The sequence below is a fragment of the Canis lupus genome, chromosome 14 (assembly GCF_003254725.2).
Source record: "Canis lupus dingo isolate Sandy chromosome 14, ASM325472v2, whole genome shotgun sequence".
NCBI lineage: Eukaryota > Metazoa > Chordata > Mammalia > Carnivora > Canidae > Canis > Canis lupus.
Genome location: NC_064256.1, coordinates 22,402,704 through 22,430,409, shown reverse-complemented (window position 1 = coordinate 22,430,409; position 27,706 = coordinate 22,402,704). Strand labels below are relative to the sequence as shown.

Here is a 27,706-nt window from a genome sequence, read left to right as displayed (position 1 = left end):
TTGCAATGTTTCTTACTCATTACTCTCTCCCAGATTTATTTTTCTTCTTGCTGAAATAATATCATATAGCAATTCTTTCAAAGAATGTGGATGGTAAACTTTCTGAGGTCCTCTGTGTTTGAAAATGTCCTTGATTCATGAAAGAAGCCAAATGCTGAATTTAGCTCTAGCACTGACTCTAGAAAGATCTGGTTCTCTCCTCTTCCTCCTCACCACTCCTACTAAATCCAAACTGCCTGAGAGCTATAAATACTTTAGTTCTACTCTTGCAGTCCCCAAATCCTGTCCCCTGACTAATGCAGCCTAAATTCCCCATACCTTCTGAGACTAATTCTCAGAATATAGACAAAATTTGTACCTTCATAAATTTAATATAAAAATTCCTCAGGCTCTCCAGTAGAATAGCTATCTTGAATTGTCCTGTTGTGATGATTTTATTTTATTAATTTTTAAAAAGACTTATTTATTTATTCATTCATTCAAATAAATTTATTTATTTATTTATTTATTTATTTATTTATTTATTTATTCATTCATTCATTCATGAAAGAGGGAGAAGCAGGCTCCATGCAGGGAGCCTGATGTGGGACTCCATCTCGGGTCTCCAGGATCACATCCTGGGCTGAAGGCAGGCACTAAACTGCTGAGACACCCAGGCATCCCTGTTGTGATGATTTTAATAAAGGCTTAAGTTAACAGGGTTTAGCTGGTTTTTCTTCTTTTGCACATTCATTCTTATTGTTAAAGGATAGTTTGGCTAAATATTTTTTTTCCCCTTAAGAATTTTTAGATTTTGTTCGCTTACCGCATAGCACCCAGTGATGCTGATGAGAAGTCTGTGTTTTGCAGCAGTCCATTTCCTACTCGGGTTGGCACCTTTCTCTGCAGCCTCCGTGATTCCCTGACAGGGCCATGGCTTACCACAGTGGCTCCCTGTGTGCTTTCTTTCATAAGGATCTGCACAATTTCTGGTCTACCGAAAGTCCTGATGCTGTTTTTCACAAATCCCAATGTCCTTATTAATTTCTTTCAAAATATAACTTAAAAAGTCAAAATGACTTTGTATTAAAACAGGAGATTTTAGCATGTGCTCAAATTAAAATGTTATTTTTATCTGTTTGGATGGGTCCATATGAAACTATATTCCAAGAGAATAGAACTGGCTGTCCAGAGGAAGATTCATTTTTACTTTATAATTTTCTCTATTTGAATTTCAGCATATTAGTCTTGCTTTTGGATTCAAAATGATGGTATACATAATCCATTGGACATCTTCTTTTTCTTCATTTACAAAAAAGATTTTTATTTATTTGAGAGAGAGAGAGCAGAGCAAGAGAGAGCATGAGCGGGGGGGGGGGGGGGGGGGCAGGGGGAGAGGAAGAAGCAGGCTCCCCGCTGAGCAGGGACTCATCCGAGGACACAAGATCATGATCTGAGCTGAAGACATTTGCTTAACCGAGTCACCCAGGCACCTCAGATATCTTCCTTTTCTAAGTTCAAATGCACCCATCAGCTTTTCACGCCTGCTCTGATACCCTGGCTATGCTGCTTACCGGTGTGGACAGCATCAAGGGCTCCAAGCCCTCTGTTTCCAGTTGGGTTTGTCCAGCAGAAGTTAGGTAATATTGGAATATTTATTCCCTGGCTTTTCCAATTCCACCCCTCCCCACGCCCACCGACATACCTGACCACCCTGTGTTGGTTTTATCCTCCTATTGAAGACAACAGCTGCCAGGTGGTCCTCTGCACACTGAGACCCTCAATTCCTCATCTTGATCCTTCACGCCTAGGGCTAGAAATGGCTCCCAAGGGTGCCAGCCTAGAGACCCACCTTCCATTGCTGGCTTCTCTACAATCTGTCTACTCAGCTTGAGTGTAATTTGTTTTTGCCATCATCCTTAACCCAGAGAAAGCAAAACCAGAAAATAGACAAAAAACCCAAAGCAATAAAGTACTTAGGTAACTTAATTATGTAGATTCATCTTTTTGCTGTTTCATACCAGAATAAAATATTTAAGAAAAAATGAAGGTGAAGAAAACTTATTTTTGTTAAAGGAATTGTGCAACAGAGGGGAAATAATAGTAAATATTTCATGAGTACACACGTCAAGAAGTTCCTCTCCTTTTCCTTATTGACGCTGTTGCTGGCTTTCTGGGCCTGGAGGGGAAGTAGGCATGAATGAAGTCTCGCTGATACAGGTCTTTATGCAGCACTGTGAGATCATGCTGCAGAGATTTATAGAATCTCAGAGACAGAAGGGGCCAAGGGAACTATCTGGTGCAGCAGTGAACAGCACAGAGCACAGCAGTTTGTGATACAACCCTGGATTTAATCTGTGTAGCAGCTATATAAAAACGACCCCATGCTGTTGCTGCTTCAGTGTGCCTATTAAAAAATATTTCAGTTGCTAAAAAACTGCTAATTTTCTCACTGGCATTTGGGAGAGTAGCTAGCAATGGCAATAGGTAACATTCACTGAATACTTGCTGTGTGCTGGAGACTGTGTTCCAAGCTTTACAGGTATCATGTTCCACAATCCCCAGCCCAGCTCCATAGTGGATACTATCCACTGTGCAGAGTAGTGTTTAACGGTGGTGGATCCTATGATTAATCCAATTTTACTGATGAGGATAATAAGGCAGAAAGAAATTAAGTGACTTCCCCTTCATCACATCCCATTCAAGTGAAGTAGCCAGAATTCCAACCCATGCAGTTTGACTCTGAACCCCACACGCATCCATTACATTGTTTCTTCTTGATATAACATCTATGCAGAAATATATATGTATATATACTGCAGGAATATTGCTTTGTGCCTAAAAATATACCATATATGTTGTTCTATGTCACTAAACACGTCATTTTATTTTTAAAAAAGATTTTATTTATTCATGAGAATATACACAGAGAGAGAGAGAGAGAGAGAGAGAGAGTCAGAGACACAGGCAGAGGGAGAAGCAGGCTCCATGCAGGGAGCCTGACGTGGGACTCGATCCCGGGTCTCCAAGATCATGCCCTGGGCTGAAGGCGGCGCTACACTGCTGAGCCACTTGGGCTGCCCAAACACGTCATTTTAAATGATGGCATAATATTCAATTGTATCAATCTGCCAGTTTGCTTAATCAATCTCATTGTCAGATATTAATTTGTTCTATTTCCCCCTAATAATCTCTAATACTGACTCCTCTCACATTCTCACATTAGAATCTCTTATTAATTTGTATAATTATTAATTACATAATTTATATAATTATTAATTTATATAATTTATATATTGCACTTATTTTTTTTTTGCACTTATTCTTAAATAGGGCATTAAACATTACTATTTGGGAGTGGAGCTCTAGATGACTCTGATCTCCATTTTGCTTGTCATTTATAATTTGTAATATTTCAATGTACTGTGTAACAAGGAAATGAGATTAAGGATTTTCTTTTTAAGTTTATTTATTTTTTTTTAATTTTTTTTTTTTTATGATAGTCACACACAAATAGAGAGAGAGAGGCAGAGACACAGGCAGAGGGAGAAGCAGGCTCCATGCACTGGGAGCCCGACGTGGGATTCGATCCCAGGTCTCCAGGATCGCGCCCTGTGCCAAATGCAGGCGCCAAACCGCTGCGCCACCCAGGGATCCCTGTTTATTTATTTAAGTAATCTCTGTACCCAATGTGGGGCTCAAACTTACAACCCCAAGACCGAGAATCACTTACTCTTCCAACTGAGGCAGTCAGGCACCCCTGTTAGAGTTTCTTTAAAACAAATTATTTATTTAAAAATATAAAGGTTTTATATGCTTTAGTTCTTCTGTCCCAGAATGGCTTTAACCATTGATCAGCAATATTGATCAAACTCTTGGTCAACAATAGTCACCAATCCAGGCTAAATTCATGGAGTTTTAGTTCACCAACAATGCTTGTCCTGAGTCTTTGTACTACTTGTCAATATTCCACATCCTCTGTGCAATCTGAAAACAGTTTCAAGGATACTTATCAATCCTTCCCCTTAAACAAATACACAAGAGCTTCCCCCTGATTGTTCTGTGTTTATTCCTGATGCACATGCTTCAGCTGGAGAGAATAATGGGCCTTAGCAATTCACAGGCCTCCTTAGAAATGCTAGAAAGGTGCTCTTGTCTTTGTTATGGGGGAGTGATGCGCTATTATCAGTCAGACTCCATCTGTCTATATCATCTTTTAGGTGAGTTTGGTGTCTTAATTCTAGTGTGAATCACACTCTGGTGAATTTATACCTGGGCTCCAAGCAGGGCTTAAATGGTAGTGGGCTAATGTTTTATCCCACAAGGAAATAACCAGTGGAATGCATCTTTAGGACATATCATTTTCCTATTTGTAAAAGGAAATCATGGGCATGCATCAACAGGACTTATCCACTGCTCTTTGGACTCCAAAGTGTAATTGTTTTCCTCATGAATGATCTCATGCCAAATGACTGAGCCTTACCCCCCTAACCCCCCAAAAAAGTGTATTTGTGTGTATGAGAGAGAGAGAGAGGAACTGGGATTATATTGTTGTCATTTACTTCAAGAAAGAGAAATTTAGAAGCTTTATGTTTCACTACTGAGCAGCCAAAATGGCTTTGAATATATTTCACCTACTAAAAGAAAGTGTGCTGGTTCGACAGAAATATTAATGAAAGAATAAAACGCAATTCTCAAGATATTTTTTCTTTTATTTAAAATGTTAACTATCACAACACATTATACAATGAAGTGAAGATCTTAGAATCACATTAAAATTTTTAAAACATCTCTATATAAGTCATAACACATGAAACATGCTGCAGGGATACAGTCTGATATCAAATCTTAGTACATTTCCACCATGAAAACAGATGAAGCACAAGCCTATCTGTGTTCCCTCTCCTTCAGCAGTGGCTGATGTGACTGCTTCCAAGAAACGAAGATGATTTCTTTCTTTGAAGAATATATTTCAGTTTCACTGAACACTGTGCTTTGTTGAGAAATGACCACTGATTTCTACGTCTGAGGGAGTCATATTAGAATTATAACAGACTTTCACAGCACGTATTGGCACAATATGAAAAATAAACAGTTTTTTGAGTTTTCCACTCAAAACAATTATTATTAAATAAATAATTATTCCTCATGGTGCATGTCTCATTTTACCTTTCATTGGCCAGTGACACACACGAAGCTCAATAAATTACACACGAGGTGGTTTATTTGCGTCTTCTTTCATAATTCTGCATTGCGCTCCTTTCATAAGCCACTGAGAACAAAGAGAAGGCAGAGGGTTTTTTAAGATGATTCACTGAGAGAGCTAAATAAACTTCAAGACACACAGTAATGTATTAAAAACTCATGAATGACTTTTTCCCCTTTCATTGAAGTATTTCTAAGAGTTTTCTTTGCACATCCTCCAACCTTGCCTCAGTCTCTGTCCTGATTGGAAGTGATCTAACGACAGAATGCTTGGTTACTCATGCCATCTGCCATATGCTTGGTGCCCCCACAGCACAGCTCCAATCTTAATTCTCCACAACATTCTCGAGCAGTGGCAGACACCCCCATGGAGATTTATAGAAAGGATGATAGGAATAGGAATAGTAGTAGGATGAAAGCAAAATATGAGACTCTGATTCTAGGACAGAGTCAACAAACTACAGGCCAAATGGTTGCTACAGAGACTGCACGGCTCACAAAATCCAAAATGTTTGCTATCTGGCTCTTCATAGAAATCTGATGATTCCTGTTATGGGAGTACATACTGGTGTCTTGTGGATATATTCCAATGACGGACTGTCTTTGAAACTAAAAACAACTTCATTGACAGTAGGGCAATTCTGCTATCCACATACAACAGTGTAACTTACCTCCCAGCACTCTAATGGCCTGTGAAAAGATTAACCACTGCCTCCCAAAGTATTTAACATATAGCTAGCAAGTAATTTAAGTACTTTGACTAGCTAGGCTAGAAAAAAGGCACAGTATTAATATATTATATTATATTATATTATATTATATTATATTATATTATATTATATTCAATTTCAAAGACGTCTGTAACCATGAAAGGATAAGGCTCAGACTGCTGTGATCAGAATACTTGAGTCTATTATTCATCATTTTAGTTAACTTATACACTTAGATTGACATTTTAGTGAAACTATGCTGCTTTTTAAAATTCAGTATGTCCTGTGTAAAATACTGAATTTAAACAAAAACTGTAGAAAGAACAGTGGAGGATCTGTAGGGATCCTAGCTCAGTGTGAAAGATCCGTTGAAAGAGGAGGTAGGTGAGGGCTGTAGGGTGACCTCTCCGTTTTCTCCACTGCGCAGCCGCCCTTGTTGGCATCCAGCACTGGGTTCACAATAAGCTGAATGCTTCATGCCAATCACCTTTGCGCTTCCAGGGTAAAACAGTTTGAGCCCCAAACTGGGAAGTTCTCAAGGAAGGAAACAGTCTATTTCTCATCCTGATTTGTTTGTATTAGGAGGATACCTAGCACAAGTTCAGTTCCTGACAAACTTTAGGTTACATGTTCTACTCCTCAGAGAAGTGAGGTGAATGGTGATGTAAAGTAACCAGAGATTGGTGAGTGTTAGCTGGAACAAAACATCCTCTTCACAGGAAGGAGAGTATTGTATTTGGTCCTTGAACCCTCTGAAACCATATGCAAATTTTTGTGTTTAAAAGCTAATGGGGGTTTCTCTACAAAGCAGGTTTCTAGATTTCTCAGACCATCAAAGAGGTCTGTGACCACAAAATGGTAAGAATCAGATAGCTGTAGAACACAATGGTAACCTTGCCTCAGCTGATCAAGTGAAAAGATCTGATTGAGTGTATATTAATTTTTTGCTCATTTTTCCTTTCATATTTTCTTAAAATGGAGGAGTGAAGATTTAGTCATAAATGGATTCTAATTCATTATAGTAATTCTATTTATCTATAATTACATTTTTACCTTGCACACATTTAAGAGCATTTAGTCTGTATAAATTGCACATTATCTATATTATTTGTAAAGTTAGCCATGTTCTGAGACCTGTATCAATTCTGGAAATAAAAAGCTGATGACTAATATGATTATCAAGAAGAGTTATATAAGGACTAGTGTACATTTCTACCACAAACCAGTGTGGTTTAAATTTACATTCCTTTTTCAAAAAGTAGAGGATAATATTATGTTAATAAAATAATTGAAAGTTTTTCATGAGGCACACTGGTAACATCTTTAAAATTCAAATTTGAAAAAAAAATTAAACTTGAACAGCCCCCAAATTACTGAAAAAGAAATACAAACGTAGTGTCTAAATTTGGAAGGTAGGGAACCAATGGTAAAATATATCATTTTTGCATGAATTTTCCAGATAATTAAGCTAACATTTCTTAGTTACAGATTTTCTAGAAACTTGAAATATTCTGAATGGCTAAGGCAACTGGTTACTTTCTAATTAATTGCTTGAATAATACTATAATTCTGTTTTCACTTAAGGTAAAATAAGGAGAGTCTGAATAGCTCTGGTTCCTAAGGAATCTAACTAATCACTATAAAGGCCTGAATGTGCTTTACAAAAGAATCAGTCTCTGAAAATGATAAAGTGTTTATTTAACCTTGAAAATGGTGTGATGAATGGGTTTTCAGATATATGTATGTGGCATTTACACAGAAGATAGGAACTGCAGAGAGGAAAGGAAATATGCTTTATGTCAAGGGAAAGACTTGTTCAGGATTAAGATGGGTTATGAGGATTGTGGCATCCCTTCTCTGTGAGGGTTTTACAGCCAGAACAGATTATAATCCCCAAGGTGACTTCATTGTGCTCCTTTTTGAAAGCACTAGAGTGGACTGTGTTACTCTCATACTCTCAAACATCCATCAGGATGTTTCGAGCTTGAGCTTCTATAATTTCATAAAGTATAAATACATTTGCTAGTTTTGTTTGTTTACTTTTGTGCGGGAAGACTGCCAGACATAATGTCTTATAAGCCTTTTGAATTACCTTGGTATTAAGTGAAATTGGTCTTATTTCCCATATACCCTTCCCCACTTAGTTCAGGAACGTTAAGTGTGGCTTATGTAACAAATGTATGGGGAAGAATATTAGACTAGCCTAAGGATTCAGGTGAGGTAATGATTAAACATGGCAGACTGTGATAAGGCTGGTACTTTGAGAAAATAAGATGCATCCTGGGTGAGATTAGCTTAGTCAGCTATAAATCCATTCTTGGATTTATTTATTGCAATTAGATTTTTTTTTTTTTACCATAAGTACTCATTTTAAATTTATCATTCCTTTTTAGTACTTTGAAAACTATGTCTTAGAAAGAAAATAATAGATTTCAGATACTGTCTATTTTCAGTCATGGTTTTATACATACCAGAATTTAAAGCTCTTTTGCCCATTAGTCCAACAAAGGAATCTGTTTTATGCCCTGGAAAAATACATTTAGGGGTATTTTAATATGTATATCTTCGAGGAAATAAACTGTTATAACTAGTACTGAAGAAAAGCAAGCTTTCAAATATATGCCTATATAATAAATATATAACCATTTCAAGTTTTGGTGAGCCTGAAGAAATGAAGATTTCTAGTAAGTCTTACAAATGACATAAAACAATACAATGAAAGCACTTTCCGTCATTCTATATCTACATATTAGCAAGTATACTTTGTGCACATTACATTTTATCTGTTTGTATATATAATGTTTTAAATATTGTGGCTTTTTAAGTTAGTTTTGGGTTTAGGGGGTCAATTTCACATGTGTGACAGAAATATCCAAGTGTATGTCCTCATGTTACTATGTTGTATTGCTCAGGAACTAAACCTTAGTTAAGTCAGATCCCTGCACCTGATGATTATAAACTTCTAGAAGGTCACTATTTTTTATTACACTGGATTTTAAAAAATACTTCTGGAAAAGTGTGTTAATTTTGACATTAAAGGAGTGCATTTATTTTCATTACATAGAATTTTGCTATATATAATTCCCTTGAAATTCAAATCTTTAGAATGTAAATATGAATTAGATTTATCTTCAAAGGTGAAGCCTTTGAGGAAAGTTACTATTTCAATTCTTGTGGGGAAAGGTCTCTTGGTTTATACTGTATTACTTGAGAAAAAGACTGTTGTCCCAATGTGACCTCCTCTGCCAACCAGTGAACCAAAAGTGGAGTTGGGGGAGGACACTGGGGTAAATGTGTATGATTGAGATGGACCCATGGGACTTCCTGTCAATTCCAGTTCCATTAACTGGGAAACAGATCTAATAAACATCAAGTGCCATAACTCTGTCATCTCTACTGCCCTAAGGAATATTTCCTTGTGCTTTGATAGATTGAGGGTCCCCATTCAATTATGGAATCAAAAAACTGCATTTCAAAAAAAAAAAAAAAAAAACAAAAAAAAAACTGCATTTCTATTTATCTTTAACCCTTACTATGGATTCTCTACTCATTCACTCAATCCTCTTAATCGGCTGCTGGGTTACCCTAATACATGATATCATCATGAGATTTGGCATACTGAAATGTGAAGAGATGCCTATAAATGCTTAGTTTTTGTTTTGTTTTGTTTTTGTTTTTGCAGAAGTGGTGGGAGGTAGGAGATGGTGAGGGGTGAAAAGGGAGAGGAATCTGTGGTGGATTTTTATCCCTGGACTGAAATTCTTATCTAAAAGAGGTAATTTATAGGAGTTAAAAGATTTCTTCTGGCTCTCTCTTTTTTTTTAGCAGCTCAAAATGACAACAAATATTTATTATCTCACACTTTTTGTGGGTCAGGAATTCAGCAACAGTTTAGCAAGGAATTAAAGGATTTTTAACATAATGCATCCCTTTAAAACAGAGCTTTAAAAAAATCATGCTCTGGATGTAATTAATAGAAGTTTCCTCCATTCTTACACTGTCTTAATTGAAAATATTAAGTCCTAAATTATAACAGAAGATAAGCTATAAAATGAAATTCGATCTAATTTACATTTGCATTTGGTAAATGTCAAAATAATTTGAAACTTACTTTTATGAGAGATCTGGCCATGTCCTAGAAGAAAGAAAGGGAAAGTTAGCAAAGGCAGTAGATTTGTTTTAAAAATGCTACATTATATTTTTAGAAGAGAATTATAAAATAAGTTGATTTTTAAAACATGTAATATTTCCCATTCATGTACTATCCTGAGGAATATAGCAGAATATACCATAAATGCTAACCAAATTATTAATGATAAAAACAAAATAGCAACCAAAAGGAATATTTTTAAGTGCCTTCTATGGGCCACAGATTCAAACCCAGGACTATGAGACCCCCGAGGCCTAACAATAATAACTGTTAGGCCACAACACCTGTTTTCTCATTTAAAAACAAAACAAAACAAAACAAAACAAAAAAAGAAACACATCTCCAAGCTGGACCACCATTTGACACTCAGGAAAGAGGGATACAAATCTATACCTTTACTAAACAGGCATTATCAAGAATCTGTATTTGAGCCCATAAAAGACTTTCTTTACGTTTCCTATATGTACATTCACAATAGTAAAATAAAGATTTATAGAAATGTTTACCATAAAGAGCTTTTAACAGGGCCACTTGTTTTTCAATTGAGGAATCTGACAAAAGATGAATCGACAGTAACTATTTACACATTCCACCGATGGTGTGATAAATTCAAGGAAATTGACTATTTCTATCAGGAGACATTAGGGAGCTCCATCTGATCGAAATCTAATCTAACCCCAAAGGTCTCCAACCGGTTTCCACTGGCACTTGGACCATTCTGACTACTACCCCTGGAGGCCCCGCGCCTCCCCTCCGGCAGCTGGGTCTTCTGTCAAGGGGGCCCTCAGCTAAGGCTGCTTCCTGTTCTTGATCTGGGTCACTCTCAGGACCTCTCCCTGCGTCCGAGGGCCTGTGCGTGTGTTAGCAGGGTGAGGGCCAGAGGCGCTCCCCGGGGATGTATCCATTTTAGCGTGGAAATTTCTCCTCAAAGGGCAGGAGAGACTGGGCGCGCTAGGACGCTCTAGGAGCCAGGAGCCCGGGAGGGTGGCTCAGAGACACGGAGGGGGTTGGCCGCCCATCTCACCAGCATCCCGTTTGCCCATTAATCCGAAGAACTGCTGAGGCTTGGGTCTCCGGGCGATTCTCTGCAGGAGATGCTCAAAGGGCTCGGGCAGCTCCTCCTGCGGGACAGACGCACAGACAAACGCGGGTGTCGGCAGCCAGCGCGCGGCCCCGGGGCGACCCCGAGTCGTTGCAGCGGTGCGCGCCAGCCCGGGGCGAAGCTCGGAGGCGGGCGGTGGCGCCGCAGGAGGCCGGGCTTCCCCAGGCGGGGGTCGGTGGGGTCCCAGCGCGGGAGCTCCCTTCCTCGCCCCCCCCGCGGAACTCGGGTCCCGCGCCGCCCCTCCCCCGAGCCCCGCCCCCGCGGTGAGCAGCCCGCGCCCCGCTCCTGGCAGAGCCCGGAGCCCCCCACTCCGCTGCCGCGCGGCCACCTGCCGTTCTCCCGATTCTGGCGCCGGCTCTGGGGACGCCTGGCCGCCCTGAGTGCACACACGTGTGTGTCGGCGGCGGGGAAGGGATGACAACGCTTTGCCGGCGACCTGCACCGCGCGACTCTGTTCCCTCGGGGCGCTCCCTTGCACCAACAGCCCGCGAGCCCAATGAAGGAGAACTTGCAGCTCCGTCCTCGAGTCGGTAATAAAAGTCCAAGCAGGAAGTCAGCTCCCACCCGCCTCGCCGCTCGAAGCCCCCAGCAGCTCGCCCTTTGCCCCTGCGTCTCCCGGGGTCCGGCGCGCCCCCTTCTGCCCCTGCCCTGCGTTTCCAAATGCCCGGGTCGAAATAAATCCCCGTTACCCCGGGATGCAGCCTCGGGAGGTTTCCAGTCCTGGGGGGACCCCGGGCTCACCAAGGAGGGCATCGTTCCTCCAGGAGTTCCCGAGACCCGACGGTGCAGTCCCCGGGAGGAAACTTGGATCGCGCGCACGGAGCTCGTGCGGGGACCCAGGGCGCGGCGCTCCTTCACACTCCGTCCCGCTCCCCGCGCTCCTCCCCGCGCTCCTCCCCGCCTGCGGTCGCGGTCGCGGTCTCGGTCGCGGTCGCCCGGCCTGCCAGGCTCACTGGAGCGCTATCGCGGGGGCGGTGACAGCTCCCGAGGCCGGGAAGAGCGGCGCGGGCCGGCTAGGGGCAGGGTCTCACCTTGATCTGGTCGCTGTCGGACCAGTCGGACCAGTAATTCAGATCATCGTTGGCTCCGATTTCTTCTGCAAACAGCTGAGTGGACACGAGAAAAAAGACGGCCAAGGCCACGAGGATTTTCATGTTGGATTCCTGGGAGGACTGGGGAAGAAGAGGCCGGGGGAGAAATATTGGAGAAGGCGCTCCAAGAGTTGCGGTATGATTTTTGGTCCCACAACGCAAGTCGGGGCCGGCTGAACCAAGATAAAAAGCCTAACGGGGCGGGGTGGGGTGGGGGACCCTACAGCACCCCGTGTACCGTTTAGGAAAGAGAATCACGCCCCAGCGTTTCTCAAATCCCCTTCTCCCTCGGTCCCAACTCCCTCAGTCCCCGACCCTCCGATCCGCACCTCCAGGCCGGGAGGCTCTCCCTGCAGGTGGAAAACAGAGGGACGCTGGCGTTTGGGGCACCCGCGTCCCCGCTGTGCCCCCCGCCCCGGGGGCCCCTCCAGCGCCGCCAGCCGCCACCTGGGAGCGCAGCGCGGCGCGGCGCGGCGCGGGCACTTACTGCGGCGGGCGGGCCGGCGGGGTTCCTCGGGCTGCTCGGGGCGCACGCGGGGCGCTCGGCCCTTAGGCTGCCGCGGCGGGGGAGGCGGTGGCGGCGGCAGCGGCTGCGCGCTCCTTCGGCGGCTCCGTGCCGCGCGGTATTTATCCGACGCTCGACGAGCCTCGGGGACCACGTGACTCGCTCCCCACGCGACTTTCTGCTCAATATTTAATTACCCGCCTCTTCTCCTTTGCTTGCGTCTGATCGAGAGTTTCCGAGACGGTAACCCGTCGGTGCCCGAAACATCTGGACCCAATCGGGTTCGAAATGACGCAATTTTAGGAAAAGCCAAGCTCTCGCCATCCAATCCCGAGCGGCCAGTCTTCTTCCGTCTGCAGATCTGACGCCCCCTCCCCTCTCCTTCGGAGCGAGGTTCCATGACACCTGAAATTACTCATCAAAATTGAGCGAAGTGACTCATTCCTCGGACTTCCGCAACTTTTTCGTCCCTTGAGACGTCAGGAGAAGTTGCACTTTTAAGGACGGCCAGATAACTGAAGGTATTAGGATACTGTCGTCGGAGATCCTACTAAGAGGAGCATTTCAAGGGGGGTGGGGGGAGGCTTTCCCCCCTCCTCTTTCACCTGCAGAGTGCCCTAGTGTTTCTGAGATCTGGCATCTCCTGTGAGCAGAGCATCCTTCTCCCAAATCAGCTACGACACGGGCGTTTCTCCGGCGTTACAGAAGGATTATCAGTCCCATAGCATTTCAGACGATGGAAGCAGATTTATTTCACATTTTGGAGAAAGGAGAATTTAAACGTGGCGACACACGTAGAACTTTCCTATCGGTGCCATTCTAGGATATCTTTTATTCCAAGCTAGCAAAACCCTCTTCCTTCGCACATCCAGGAGCAGGGGTTGGAAGAGGACGTATTTGCTTCTCTCCTACCCTTTCTCGCTGAAGACTAAGAAACCGGCGAGGCAGTGTACAGAAGCCTGCCTGGGTGTCACCGAAGGACTCTACAGATCATTCATAGATTTCTCCCGTAAATGGAAATCAGTGTAGTGAAGATGCTAATCGGATGGTCATTGGCAATACGAAAACTATTAGACAAATAGCATCTGTACAGAAATCTCAGCTTTCCATGAGCCCACGGTTTCACCTTGCAGACACATTTCTTTCATCTCTCAATGAATTAAATGAGGTGTCTTGAGGGAGGCAGTTGTTTTCTCCTCCTTGTTAAGTAAGTATTATATTTTTCAATTAACCCTGATTTTTTTAGTATACTGCATATAAAAAATAACTTTTTTCAATTCACTTAAACCAGTAATTTTTTCCTCTAGCATTTGCTGTTGTTTCTTAAATAATCCTGAGTTTTGAAATTCCCACATCCCTCATTTCTTTAGGCCCAGCCTTACAAAGTGAGGCTTTCTATTTTTGTTTTTATGACTTCTTTATGTGGAAAATTATATACAAAAGTAGAGAGGATCATTCATTCGGAACGATTTGCAAGTTTTACCTACAAACTGTTCTTGTTAGCCCTCCTCTTATATTATTTTGAAGCAAATCCCAGATACCATTTCAACTGTAAATATTTCAATTGTCTATATAAATGGTAAAGGTTTAAAAAAATAAAAAGAGAACCATGCATTATTCTACCTAAAAACAACATAAAGTGAGTCCTTACAATATTAACTATCTGGTTAATGTTCAAATGTTCCTCATTGTTTCAATAAACCCCTCCACTTTTTTTTTTTATTTTTTTATTTTTTTTATTTATGATAGTCACAGAAAGAGAGAGAGAGAGAGAGGCAGAGACATAGGCAGAGGGAGAAGCAGGCTCCATGCACCGGGAGCCTGATGTGGGATTCAATCCCGGGTCTCCAGGATCGCGCCCTGGGCCAAAGGCAGGCGCCAAACCGCTGCGCCACCCAGGGATCCCCAACCCCTCCACTTCTTAAGTTGCAATAAGAATACTAATGAAGTCCACTGGTTCATAAATATATTTTTAAGATTTTATTTATTTATTTATTTATTTATTTTGAGAGAGAGAGAGAGAATGAGAGAGTGAGCTGGTGGGAGGGGGAATGAGAACCTGAAGCCAGTTCTACACTGAGCGCAGAACCTCACCACTGCTCCATCTCACAACCCCAGGATCATGACCTGAGCGGGAACCAAGAGTCCAATGCTTAACAACTGAGCCACTCAGGTACCCCTGGTTCATCTATATCTTAAGTGACCCCTAATCTATAGTTATCCCGTCTCTCTCCCCACTACTCCCTTGCAATTCATGAATAAAACTGGCCAGTAACTTGAACTACATTCTAGAGTTTATGGATTGCCTCTATGGTTTCTTTTACCTTGTTCCTCTGTCCTGTTTCCTGTTACTTGGTAGTTGTACCTAGAAGCTTGATCCCATGTAGGTTTGGTTTTTCTGACAAGACCATGTATTGTCATGAAGTGCATGATACCTGGTTGTTTCTCCCTTTGAGATGTTAGCAGATACTGATGATCATTTTTTATTAAAAAAAAATTTTTTTTAATTTATTTATGATAGTCACAGAGAGAGAGAGAGAGGCAGAGACATAGACAGAGGGAGAAGCAGGCTCCATGCACCGGGAGCCGGACGTGGGATTCGATCCTGGGTCTCCAGGATCGCGCCCTGGGCCAAAGGCAGGCGCCAAACTGCTGCGCCACCCAGGGATCCCTGATGATCATTTTCTATATTCACTAATTCATTAGTACTTTCAAATTGTGTTATTCTGATTTTATCATTGATTATTTATTAGCTAGACTATTTCTTCCAATAAAGGGAAACTTTTTTCACAACAGCTGTTTAGTTACTACAAGACATAGTCAATATAGGAAAGATGGGATAAATGCTTGATTAAACTTCTCTTTACCAATTTTTAAAATAATGATTTAGTAAGTTAGTATATTCAAATATGGCCTCCTCTCCCCCAAATTTAGGATTATTATGACCTCATGGGTTTAAACACATTTGAAGTATTTCACTCTTTCAGAGAAGGATAAATGGAAGCCTCCCGATTGATGCTCAATTTTCTCAACTGACTTCAAATTGGTTCCTGAGACTTTTGATATGCCTTAGATGGGCTTTAATGACTTTCTTGATTTTTGTCAGACAAGGTATTTCAGGTTTAAGTTGTATGTCTCCTGTCTCAGACCTGCAATTTACATTTAAAGGGATCATGTTTCTTTTGAATTAGAAATGATAATTAGAGGTTATAATCTGGGCATTATGGGTGCATATTGCCACTGAGTTCCTCATCGTTTCAAGACCTTTTCAATGAATAGAGCTGAAAATGTATATGAGTGTATGGGTGTGTTTAAAATTGTGAAAGAATGTATACTGATACTTTCTATTCAAATCAGGACATCATATGGTCTTCCTCTGCACCTTTTCTTCTGTTTTGCACCTTTTCTTCCAGACAAAAAAAATCTGAGTTCCCAGTGACATCAACATGATTACTCATTTGCTTTATCTCAATACACAATGTCAACATAATTCACAATACTGTTATTAGAAACAGATTAACAGTTTTTATTTGCAAATTTTTGTCTTTAGAATATGCCACATTATGTCTATTCGGTTAATTTACTGTTTTAAAGTCACTTAAATTTTTTTTATCTGTATGGTTATGCTACCAACTATTATACACATGGTTCATTTGCTCAGTTTGCTCTTGAGTTTTAGGGATTGCTTTTTACATTTAATTTAACTTTAACATTATGATAAATACATAGTTCCAAATGCAAACATTCAAAACATAATGCATTCAAAGGAATGTAGCTTCACTCCCTGTCCCTCTACTTTCTTCCCTCTAGTCACTATGGCTTTTTAGGTTCTTAGTTGATATTTCTATTATTATTGTTATTGTTGTTATTTTAATATAAGCCAATAATGTATTTATATCCCTCTCTAACTTGTAAAATTCTGTACCTAAAGCGGGGCATTTTAATATCAATTTTATGTTCCTTTCTTGGTTGTTGATGTTGTGTATGAGTAACAATAAAGACATCTATTTCACAATTTATTCCCTGTTGGCTCTTTCATAGGATTTAGTAACAAACAATAATGACATAAAAAATTGGTCAAAGAATTCATTTCCCATTTTTTGCATGTCTTCATTAATTGCTAGTTTAGTGTTCCTCATGAAATCATACATACTGACACACTTTCTCCTGGAACATTGCAGGATTTCAGATATTTGTATTCTTTATTTGTTTTATTTTGGGATGTTCATGCTCTTTATTTGTTTTATTTCCCAGAACATCAAATTTGTGAAAAATATACATATTAATAAGATATATATATATGAGAAGTAGAATGGTGAAAAAGTAAGTAGTTAATAAATCCTTATTTGTGTTTGTAAATTAAAAACTTGCAGAAAAGTACAAAGAAAAAATTACAATCATCCATTTTATCACAACCCAGAATGAACCATTGTTAACATCTTAATATACTGCTCACAATTTTTTTTAAAGATTTTATTTATTTATTCATAGACACAGAGAGAGGGAGGCAGAGGGAGAAGCAGGCTCCATGCAGGGAGCCTGACGTGGGACTCGATTCCTGGTCTCCAGGATCACACCCCAGGCTGCAGGCGGCGCCAAAACCGGTGCACCACCGGGGCTGCCCTACTGCTCACAATTTTTAAAGGGAAAAAAGTTATTTGGTTGTTGTTATAAAATAAGACATACTCTTTATAATAAAGCAATGCAGAAAAGTTCAATCATTTATATTTTGAAAAATTACTCCATACTAAAAATTGTCACTCTAAGCATTAGAAGAACATTGAATATCTTCTATGCACATTATGTTGTTAGAAGAACAGGGCAATAGATAAATAAAAGTTATGAAAACAAGATGAGACTTTCAGAAGTATTTTTAATGAAAGTTAGTTGTATTTTATTTGACTTTCATAGACATAAACAAAGTGAAAAATGTGTTTCTTCAGCCCAAGATATTTTTTCTATAAAATAATTTATTAATGTTAAAAAAAGTTTTAGGAGTTAAGGCTAGCATATAACATTTAAAACAACAGGAATTTAGATAATATTTATTCTCTGTTTTGAAAGATGAGTGTATTAAACTTCCTCCCATCTCCCCCTTCCCCACCACCTCCCAATTTTTTTTGTCATACAATTATTTGTACACTATTGAGGTTTGTTACATTCACATTTAGTTTTACTACAATACTTTCATTAGTTATCTACTGTTCATTCTATATTTAAACAAATTCATTGTTCACCACCAGCCTTTTAACCTAACTTTGCCATTCTCGAGTTTATTTTTAATCATCTTTTATTTGACTGGATATCACTGTCAAGCACGTTTTTTTCCTCAAGAAGAAATCAAACATATTACATTCCCTGAGTTATTCCATGCTAGTAAATGTCTGTCAGGGGCTTCTAAGCTTAAACGACATCTTGATTAGTTATATTTTAAAATTACATTTCCCCAGGACTTTGTGGACATTGCTTCACTGTCTTGTGGAATTTGGTGTTATGGAGAGTTCTGAGGTAGGACAGTTTTTCTCCCTCGTTTGTATATATTTTGCTCTTTTGCTTGAATATCTGAGGAATTCTTTCTTTATACTTGATGTTCAATAGTTCAATTAGGATATGTCTTGGTGATTATCTTACATCTAATTTTCTTGAGAGTGTCATGAACTGCTTTTGTTCTGCAGATTATTCTCTTTCTTCATTTTAGAGAAATTATATTGTATTATGTCTCTGAATATATTGTTGAAGTGGAAATTCCACTTTAAGAATATTATATTTTTTTCTTTGATCCTAATATATATTTATGTAATATTGTAATATAATAATATTTCATGTCTCTAATATTCCTCCAAATTGCTTTAATTCTTTGTCTTTTTCATCTACATTCACTTAGATTATCTTAACCTTTTCTTCCTGGTGTCACTAGTTCACTTTTGTCTATTCTGTACTTGCTGTTTCTAACTTATTATTTCCATAATCACGTTGCATAGTCTCTAATTTCTTCTCTGGGATTAGTAATTTCCTTTATCATCTCATGTTATTGCTTTATTATTTTTTTGGCATGCTCTTATTTTATTGTATCATATTCTTTTCAAGATGTTCTTAGTATGAAGTAATTGAGGGAATATCCTTCTGTTTCCTGAATTCAGTGGTAGAATGCATGAGTTTTGAACAAGTGTTACCAATTTTAACATTGAATTTAACACCAAGCCACTTGCTAGCCATGTGGCCTTGGACAAGTTACTTAAGGACACTCTGCCTCAATTTTCTAATCTGTCAAAAGGGATAATAACTACTACTTTACCTCATAAAGTTGCTGTGAGAATTAAATGAGTAAATACATGTGAGCTGTAAAGACCAGTGTCTAGCCCATGCAATGAATGTTAACAATTACAATTATTCTAGGTGGCTCTGTGTGTGTGTGTGTGTGTGTGTGTGTGTGTTTACTAATGGTTGATTTTATATGTCAACTTTCTAGGCTGTGTTGACCAGTTGTTTGGTCAAACATCACTCCAAGTGTTGCCATGAAGGTATTTTTAGATGTGACTAATGGTTAAATCTGTAGGCTTTGGGTAAAACCATTATAGTCTTCATTATATGGGTAGGCTGCATCCAAGCAGTTGAGTTTTATTGTTTTAATTTTTTAAAAAGACTTATTTATTTTTTCATGAGAGACACAGAGAGAGAGAGAGAGAGAGAGAGACAGAGACAGAAACAGAGACAGAGAGACAGAGACACAGGCAGAGGGAGAAGCAGGCTCTTCGCAGGGAGCCGGATGTAGGACTCGATCCCGGATCCCGGATCACACCCTGAGCCGAAGTCGACACTTAACTGCTGAGCCATCCAGGTGTCCCCAAGTAGTTGAGTTTTAAAAGAAAAAGGCTGGGGATCCCTGGGTGGCTCAGTGGTTTAGCGCCACCTTCAGCCCAGGGCGTGATCCTGGAGCCCTGGGGTTGAAACCCACATCGGGCTCCCTGCATGGAGCCTGCTTCTCCCTCTGCCTGTGTCTCTGCCTCTTTCTCTCTGTGTGTCTCATGAATGAATAAATAAATAAAATCTTAAAAAAAAATAAATAAAAGAAAAAGGCTGAGGCCCCCAAGGAAGAAGGAATTCTTGCCTCCAGATTGCCTTGGACTCAAGACATCAATTTCTTGTATTTCTGGCCTGCCAGGTTAGCCTGTGGATTTCAGATTTGCCAGTCTCCACAATTATGTTAGCTAATTCCTTAAAATACTTAATTGATTATTTAAAATCTCTCTCTCTCCCCCTCCTCTTCTCCTCTCCTCTCCTCCACACAAGCACAACCCTCACCCCCACCTCCATGCCTCCTATTGGTTTAGTTTCTCCAGAGAATCCTAATATAGTATATAATATATTTGCAGTTCCTGGGCCATTCTCTCCATCTTGATGTTGCTTGTGTGGCTCAGGGCAGACAGAGTGAAAGTGGAGTGACTACTTAGCTCTGTTCCTATACTACTGGAGATATTTTTTCTACTGAGGACTAGGAATTTTGTGTTCTGCTCACTTTTCTTAGCCTGGGGGAATGACAAAGGGTAGAGAACTTGGGTAAGGGAGAGTGCAATCTGAATACTTAGACTGCTCTTTTCCCTGAGATTTTGTGCAGTGTCTTAGTCCATGTCAGTTCTCTGGTTGGAAGGTCTGTTCCTCTCTTTTGAGGGACCCTCGTGGACTGTGATCTTTGTGTGACCTGAGAGGCTCCCTGCACACCTCTTGAAGAGTCGGCTCTGTTCTCTTTCTTGGCTTTACCAGTTTCTCTCAGCCACCTGTATTCCTTGTATTTTGGAGGAAAATAATGACCTGCTTACCCAGTTTTCTTTTCTCCACACATAACATCATTGAGAATTCTCAGAATTTTGTCAGTTTACCAATCTTTGGAAGGTGTTGATGAGGTAAGGAGGACAGGGGCTCTGTGGCTCTGATTTGCTCCAGAATTTTCTGTTTCTTTCACTGGCTATGGATTCTTGAAGGTATTGCAATAATTAGATTGTGACTCTTGGTTTGTTTGATTGCTGGATTGTGGATTTTTATTTCTTTTCTTGATGTTAACAATTGTTACTTTATTTTGTAGGTGTTAGAGCAAGTCTAGAATAGTACCATGTTCATATATCTAACTAGTGTCTGTAGAATTGTTGGATATCGTCTATGCCCAGTGGATGTGCCAGTTCTTTACTGTTTTGTTGCCCCAGACTCCAGTACTTTGGAAAATCCTCGGAAACATAGCTGTTGTTGTGGTGTTACATTGGAAGAATATGTTGTCTTCGGGTCCCTTCCCTCCTCCCTGACACAGTCGCTTACCTTTTACATGTTATTTACCTGGGAAATCTTGCTGTTGTGATCACTTCTCTTTTCTTATTGCCTCATGGGAATTCTAACTTGCTATATTAATCTCAGACATATTTTTTTTATTTGAGCACACTTATGCCAATCACTCTTTAGAATCTTTCCAGTCTATAGTTACCAGGCCTTGAGTTATGGCCACTGAATGAGGAGAGACACCACTATAAAGGCAAAGGTAGGGATACAGGGTTCTGCACCATCTGAGGTAGGATAGAAGGGATTTTAAACAGTGCTACTCCAGACAGCTAATACAATCATGGTATCATCAGGGAACCCTAATCCTCTGTGTCTAAATCTATTACTGCCTTCTGTGTTTCATGATGCTCCTTTAAGAGTTTAGTCCTTGTGTTGCTATCCCTTTGTCCAGAAATCCACTCCTTATGGAAAACTAATTTTAGTTTCTGGTATAGTAAAGTCAAAAGTACGCATGTTACCAGAAAAAGGACACATCATTTCAACCCTCCAATGTTCTTTACATGTCATTAGGAGAATCAACTCAATAAACATTTATTTAATGTTTGCTATTAACCAAACAAATATGGTACTGGGAATTTAGAGATGAATGAGTCACAATTTTTGCCCCAGCAAGGCCTAAAAAAGGAAGGAAGGGCATTTAATAGATGCTGTAACAGAGGAGTGAGCACTGTATTATGAGACATGGAGTGGAATTTTCTTAAATTGGAGATGATGAGTAGAGAAGGCCTTGTCTAGAAAGAAACTGTAACCAAAGGCAGAGAATTAACAATATGCATTGGATATCCATAGAGAAGCCAGAATCACAGTAGCAAATGTTGGAAGGGGGCAGGGATTGGAAGGGGTAAAAAGGATAAAGTCAACTGTCATAAATTCTTTGTTCAGACTAAATATCAGCGATTTTACTGGCAAGCAAAAATAACTTGCTGTGGAAGAAGTGCAGAAGTCACAGATATTGTTTTTTTCACCTAATAAACTCCTAGTCACCGGTGGTTCTAGAATCAAAAGGTTAGAAGTTGGTGGTTTTTTGAACTACTGATGTATAATCAAGATATCAGTCTTTAAAAATATTTAATAAATGTGTTTTCCTTCCATTGCTTCTGGGTGCAATTAAGAAATTCACATCCAATGTACTTGCCAAAAGACTGAAGATAATCTCCTTATTGAACATGACTCTGCATTCTTAAAATAACGAGCCAGACTAAGAAGTCTACTGAAAATACTCCTAATCAAATACCAGTTTGACTCAACTGGATCTGTAAAGGTCAAAAATTCAATTAAAATTAGGTGCAACCAGCTCAATTGTCTTAGCAGAATGGTAAGTTTCTAGCACATCCATAGAAACACTAGTTCAAAATCGAGAAATAAATTGTTTTGGATTAGATTCATAATGAAAATATTCACATTTAGATTCATCAGATCCCCTGAAACAGGGAAGTATATTTTGCAAAGTCAAACTCTGAAATCCAGTTGAGAAGCCATACCTTATTCATTTCTTACTCTAGGCAGTAGTTTAATAGTTAATGTAGCAGACAATTGACTTTGAACTCTCTTGCCAGCCAAAAGTACAATCTATACTGGAACTTTTCCAGTCCTGCAAACACCTTGCCATTTGGTATCAATAGTCACTCTAATAACACTGCTTCCATTAATGTCTCTGCTAAATGGGTTTTGAACTCAGGCTGTCTGGTTCCAGAGTCCATGCCATTAGCTCTTACTCATCATGTTGTCTGTACTGCTGTAGAGTTGATGTCACTACGGTATTTCATGTTTGAGTGGGGGATGTCTGAGGGAACCACTGATCATCTGTTACTATTTCCCAAGGTTTACTTCTGAATCAGATCAAGTCACCATAAAACTCATTATTTGGATTCCATTGCTCTTACTTTCTGTAAAAAGTACCATCACAGGTGTACAGTATAATGTCCTCAATTGAATTAGGTATTTGGATGTAAGATATAAGTTTTTGTTAGGAAAAATTATGAGGAATATATATATTTTATTAAGTAGCTGTTTTGGCACAGCTTATGTCAGTCTTTAATTGTTCTTTACATAAAAGACTGGGAGATCTATTTTATAATTCTGGGTATGATTTTTATACACAGTATATATTCATTCAGTGTATCTTCCCCAAGAAACTGATGTCTCCTTATGTCAGTTGGAAACTACATAATCCAACATTTTCACCTCTTTCCATTTGTTTTTATTGTACTTAAAATACAATGTGTTGTATTTTACAGTGTGAGAGAACTCAGAGCTAATTTGGGGACTCAGTTTTACTAACTTCCCGTCTGGCCTAATTACTCAACATTTCCCTTAAAGATGTGGCTCTTATTTTTATGTTTTCATGTTTAAAAATATTTTTTATTGTTTATATTATTTATTTCTTGTAAATAGTATCAAATGATATATTTTATATATAGGCCATATTTATTTAAATATAAATAGATGTGTGTGTGTGTGTGTGTGACTTATTTGGTTTGTATTTCCTATCATTTCTTTTTTTTTAAAGATTTTATTTATTTATTTATTTATTTATTTATTTATTTATTTATTCATGAGAGACAGAGAAAGAGATATAGGCAGAGGGAGAAGCAGGCTCCTCGTAGAGAGCCCAATGTGGGCCTAAATCCCGGAACTCTGGGATCATGCCCTGGGCCAAACACCAGATGCTCAACTGCTGAGCCACCAAGGCATCCCTCTTTCTTACCATTTCTAACACTTATTAAGCCTGGACTGGCTCTTTGTTATCTCTTTCAATAAGATTTCAAACATTTGTTAACAATTTTCCCCACCTCCTGACATACCCATCCCTCTACCTTGCCCACAGCAACATAGTTCATAGCAAATCTCTAGTTAAGCTGTTCTGCTCTTCAAAATTCTTCAGTAACTTTCTATTTTTTACTAAGACAAATGCAATCTCCATAGCTCATTACTTAAGATATTCCCTAATATAGTTTAAACTTAACTTGCCACACTTTTGTCTCTCTAGCCTTCCTTTTTGAAATTTTTTAGCTCAGCTTGAGTGCCTATAGTCAATCCAATGGCTCTAGCCAGAAACCTGAGCATCACACTTAGTTTTCCCCTCTCTTTCATCATCATGTCCCCACCCCAATACAATCCATCAACTAGGATCCTCACTTTTAAGTGTTTCTTGAGTATATTCACTTCTTCCCATTTTCATTGCCATCATGTGAATCCAGGCCATGATGGCATCTCCAGAACCACTTCTTCAATAGTCTTCTAGTCCATTCTCCACATAAGAATTATAATGAGCTTTTAAAACACAAAAGGCACCTTGTTATCACCATGCTTAAAACTATAAGTTGCTTAAATAAAATCCAGTCTTTACCCTGGCCTCCAAAGCCATGAATAACCTGAGTCCTGCTTATCTCTTTAAGCTCATTTCATGCTCCCTCCCTTCCACTTTTCTATGTTAGCCATACTGGTATCCTATCAGTTCCTTGAATACAGCAATACCTCCCCAGTCTTTGCCCAGATCATGTGTGACTAGAGTAGAAGTTGACAAATTATAGCCCGTTGACCAAATGTGGCCCACAGCCTGCTTTTGTCAATAAAGTTTTACTGGAGCACAACCATGCCCATTTGTTTATGTACTGTCAATGGCAGTGGTGAGTAGTTGCAACAGAGAACAAATGGCTCCCAAAACATGAAATAGTCTTTGTCCCATTACCAAATGTTTGTTGACCTCCAGGCTAAAGTATTCCTCCCCCTGCACTTTTCATAGCTGCTCTTTTCTCATTGTACAGTTCTCAAATTAAGTATCAGGCTATCCTGATCACCGCATCTAAGGAGGCTATATCCTGAATTTTCTATCATTGTACCAAGTTTATGATTCCATTACCTTCACTGCAAGTTGTGTTTATATATTGTTTGCCTGTAACTGTATCTTTAATTGGAATATACATTTCTTAAGGGCAGAGAACACATAGATTTTGTTCTTCACTTTATAATCTGTTCTAAAATAATACCTGATCATAGTAGGTAATAAATGTTAACTGAACAAATGAATGAACATGTCCTATTTCCCACTTCCATTTTTAAAAATCATTTTCCTTTTGCATAGTGACTTTTTTGGAGATATTTTAAGCAATGTCTCCTAATTTATCTTTTCCTGAAAATACCCTTCCTATATAACCACCCTGTAGGCCCTATCTGTGATTTAATATAGTCTCATGGATGAGAGCAGACAACAGTCCTTAAGTCTTCATTTTGTCTTCAGTTGTTGAGAAAATGCATTTACCTGAGTAGAATAAAGTAGAAGTTCAGAAAACCACTTCCCTTATTGAACAGTTATATCAAAATTAAAGTAACTAATAGAAGAAGAAAATCCATAAAGAATTTGTAGTCAAAACTGTACAAACCACATATGCTTAGAGATGATTTTCTTATTTAAAGAGTACAGAAACATCCAATCTTTAAAGCAAAAAGAAATACATGTGTAAACATCCTAATGTGTATTATCCATATTGTGTTATAGATAAAATGCATTACGTATTATTATATATTACACATTTACATATATACTTAAATTCCCTAACAGAGCATGCCTTTAGTAATAGAATTTCATGATCAGTACAGTTTCTTGGGAAGACTCCAGAGATGTTTAATTGTTCTAAAGTCATATGTCCCTATTTACACTGAGAATTTTGATGTTTGAGAACCATTTATAAGCCTAATTAGTTGTGAAATCTTTGAATTCCTTTGATGTTTTAGTAGATTTGTCTGAAAGGAACCAGGAGCAAGGAATACATGAAGGACAGTATTCCAAGATACCTTAGTAAAGTGGTGAAGACTTCAGGGAAAAGGAGGATCAAAAGACAAGGAGGCGGGATCCCCGGGTGGCTCAGCAGTTTGGCTCCAGCCTTCAGCCCAGGGCGTGATCCTGCAGTGCCTCCCTGCATGGAGCCTGCTTCTCCCTCTGCCTGTGTCTCTGCCAATCTCTCTCTCTCTCTCTCTCTCTCTCTCTCTCTCTCTGTGTGTCTCTCGTGAGTGAATGAGTAAAGTCTTAAAAAAAAAAAAAAAAAAAAAAAAGACAAGGAGGCATTCAAATTATTAGTGGGAAGGAGTTTTGCCCAAGACCTTGGATGTTAGGGGATCTGGTTCACAATCTGGAAGAAAGCATGAGAGACTTCCCTAAACTTGGAAAATGGTTTTAACAGTCTTTAACAGGACTTAAAGGAAATCATAAGCTCCTGTTGTGGGAAGTATTTAGCACTATATGATTGTGATCATCTTCGAAGTTTAAGGGAAACCTGAAACCACTGATGCAGCGGCCATAGAGAAGTTTGATATTTCAGCCTCAATGCTCATTCTATAAACAGAAAGTAAAAAGGCCTGCAGTCTGCACTCTGCTTGGTTTATATCAGCCATGAATCATTGTTAGTGACACATAAAAATCAGTCATAAAGCCATCCCAGTAATGGAGTTATCCTGGATGCAATTACCTGGATTAACAATTGTATATAAAATAATAATTTATTATTCTACATCTTTATTAGCCACAAGAATCAATAGAATCATGGGCAAATGAATTTTTAATTATAAGGAAGTAATTTAAGCAGAGGTCTAATAATTTCCCTTCCTCTCTTCTTAGCCAACTGAATTCAAGAGATTTGGAATTGATTCTTCCAAAATTAGCAAATAGCATTACCAGTAACGAGGAATTCAGAGAAACCTTTAAAAGCTATTATTCGTCCTTTTTCCACTTACTTCCTTGTGGATTCCCCTCTCATCTTTCCAGGGTACGTTATGAAGTAGCAGAAGATTTCATGGAGGGGAAGGGAGTCCAGGAGTTTTTTATTTTTAAAATTTGTTACAGTGGCAGATTCAGTTTAACCTTGCTCTACCAATGTTTCCTAAGTATGTACTAAATCTACAAAGAAAAATCATTTAAATCACCCCATCCATTCTAATGTCATGGGCTTTTATTACTTTAAGACCCACAATGCATAGCTATTTTAAAATTTTGAGATTCAGAGGTGACTAATACACACATACTTAGAATCAATTAGAGTTTATAAGAACATAGATAATGAAATGAAACACAGATATTATAGTCAGATGGATCTGCCTTATGGTCTGGTTTTTATCATATACTAGCTGTTTGACTTTGGGTGTATAATTTAACACGTGATTGTCGGTGTGTGCGTGTGCATGTGCGCACGTGTGTGTGTGTGTGTGTGTGCATGTGTGTAATATGTCTACATCTTAAGGTTTGGAAAACACATAGTATAGTGCCTGGGGAATTGTAGACAGTAAATTACAAATAAGATTATATAAGTATTGTTCACTCTAAATATAGTATTCAGGTTTTTTAAGGGAAACAACACTTTGCCCAGAGATGTGTCTTGTTATGAAGAATATTTCCAGGGAGCAGATAGCTCTGTCCATGTAAATGAAATTAGTGTACTCAACATTCACTTTCTTTAAATGCACCCAGTGTATCTTTTCTTTTCTTATTTTGTATCTAAGCCTGCACTGGTCTATATTTTATGAACACAGGCTTCATGAGTTAAGATAACATAATTAAGGCATCGCTCACTTTAAGCACGTCTGGGATTTAAAGGCGACAGTAGCCACCGCCCAGAGAGGCTGGGCCACATAAGAATATAAAGAATA

General features: G+C 39.3%; 1 protein-coding gene across 7 annotated transcripts; it reads right to left on the bottom strand.

The window, feature by feature from the left end:
- Positions 1-4,670: 4,670 nt before the first annotated feature.
- TAC1 (tachykinin precursor 1) lies at positions 4,671-13,084 on the bottom strand. 7 transcript variants are annotated; one of them, XM_049093609.1, is made up of 7 exons: positions 12,725-13,070; positions 12,178-12,309; positions 11,069-11,165; positions 10,551-10,595; positions 10,006-10,029; positions 8,366-8,419; positions 4,671-5,251 (listed from the first exon to the last, which is right to left on the bottom strand). In XM_049093609.1, exons 2-7 carry the CDS (start codon positions 12,298-12,300, stop codon positions 5,202-5,204), a joined length of 393 nt encoding a protein of 130 aa, XP_048949566.1. In that variant the 5' UTR covers positions 12,301-12,309; positions 12,725-13,070; the 3' UTR covers positions 4,671-5,201. The 7 variants fall into 7 exon arrangements, with proteins under 7 accessions (XP_048949566.1, XP_025327062.1, XP_048949567.1 ...); XM_025471277.3 differs by having other exon boundaries at positions 12,178-12,318; positions 12,725-13,058; XM_049093610.1 differs by lacking the exon at positions 12,725-13,070 and adding an exon at positions 12,567-12,676 and having other exon boundaries at positions 12,178-12,318.
- Positions 13,085-27,706: the final 14,622 nt, after the last annotated feature.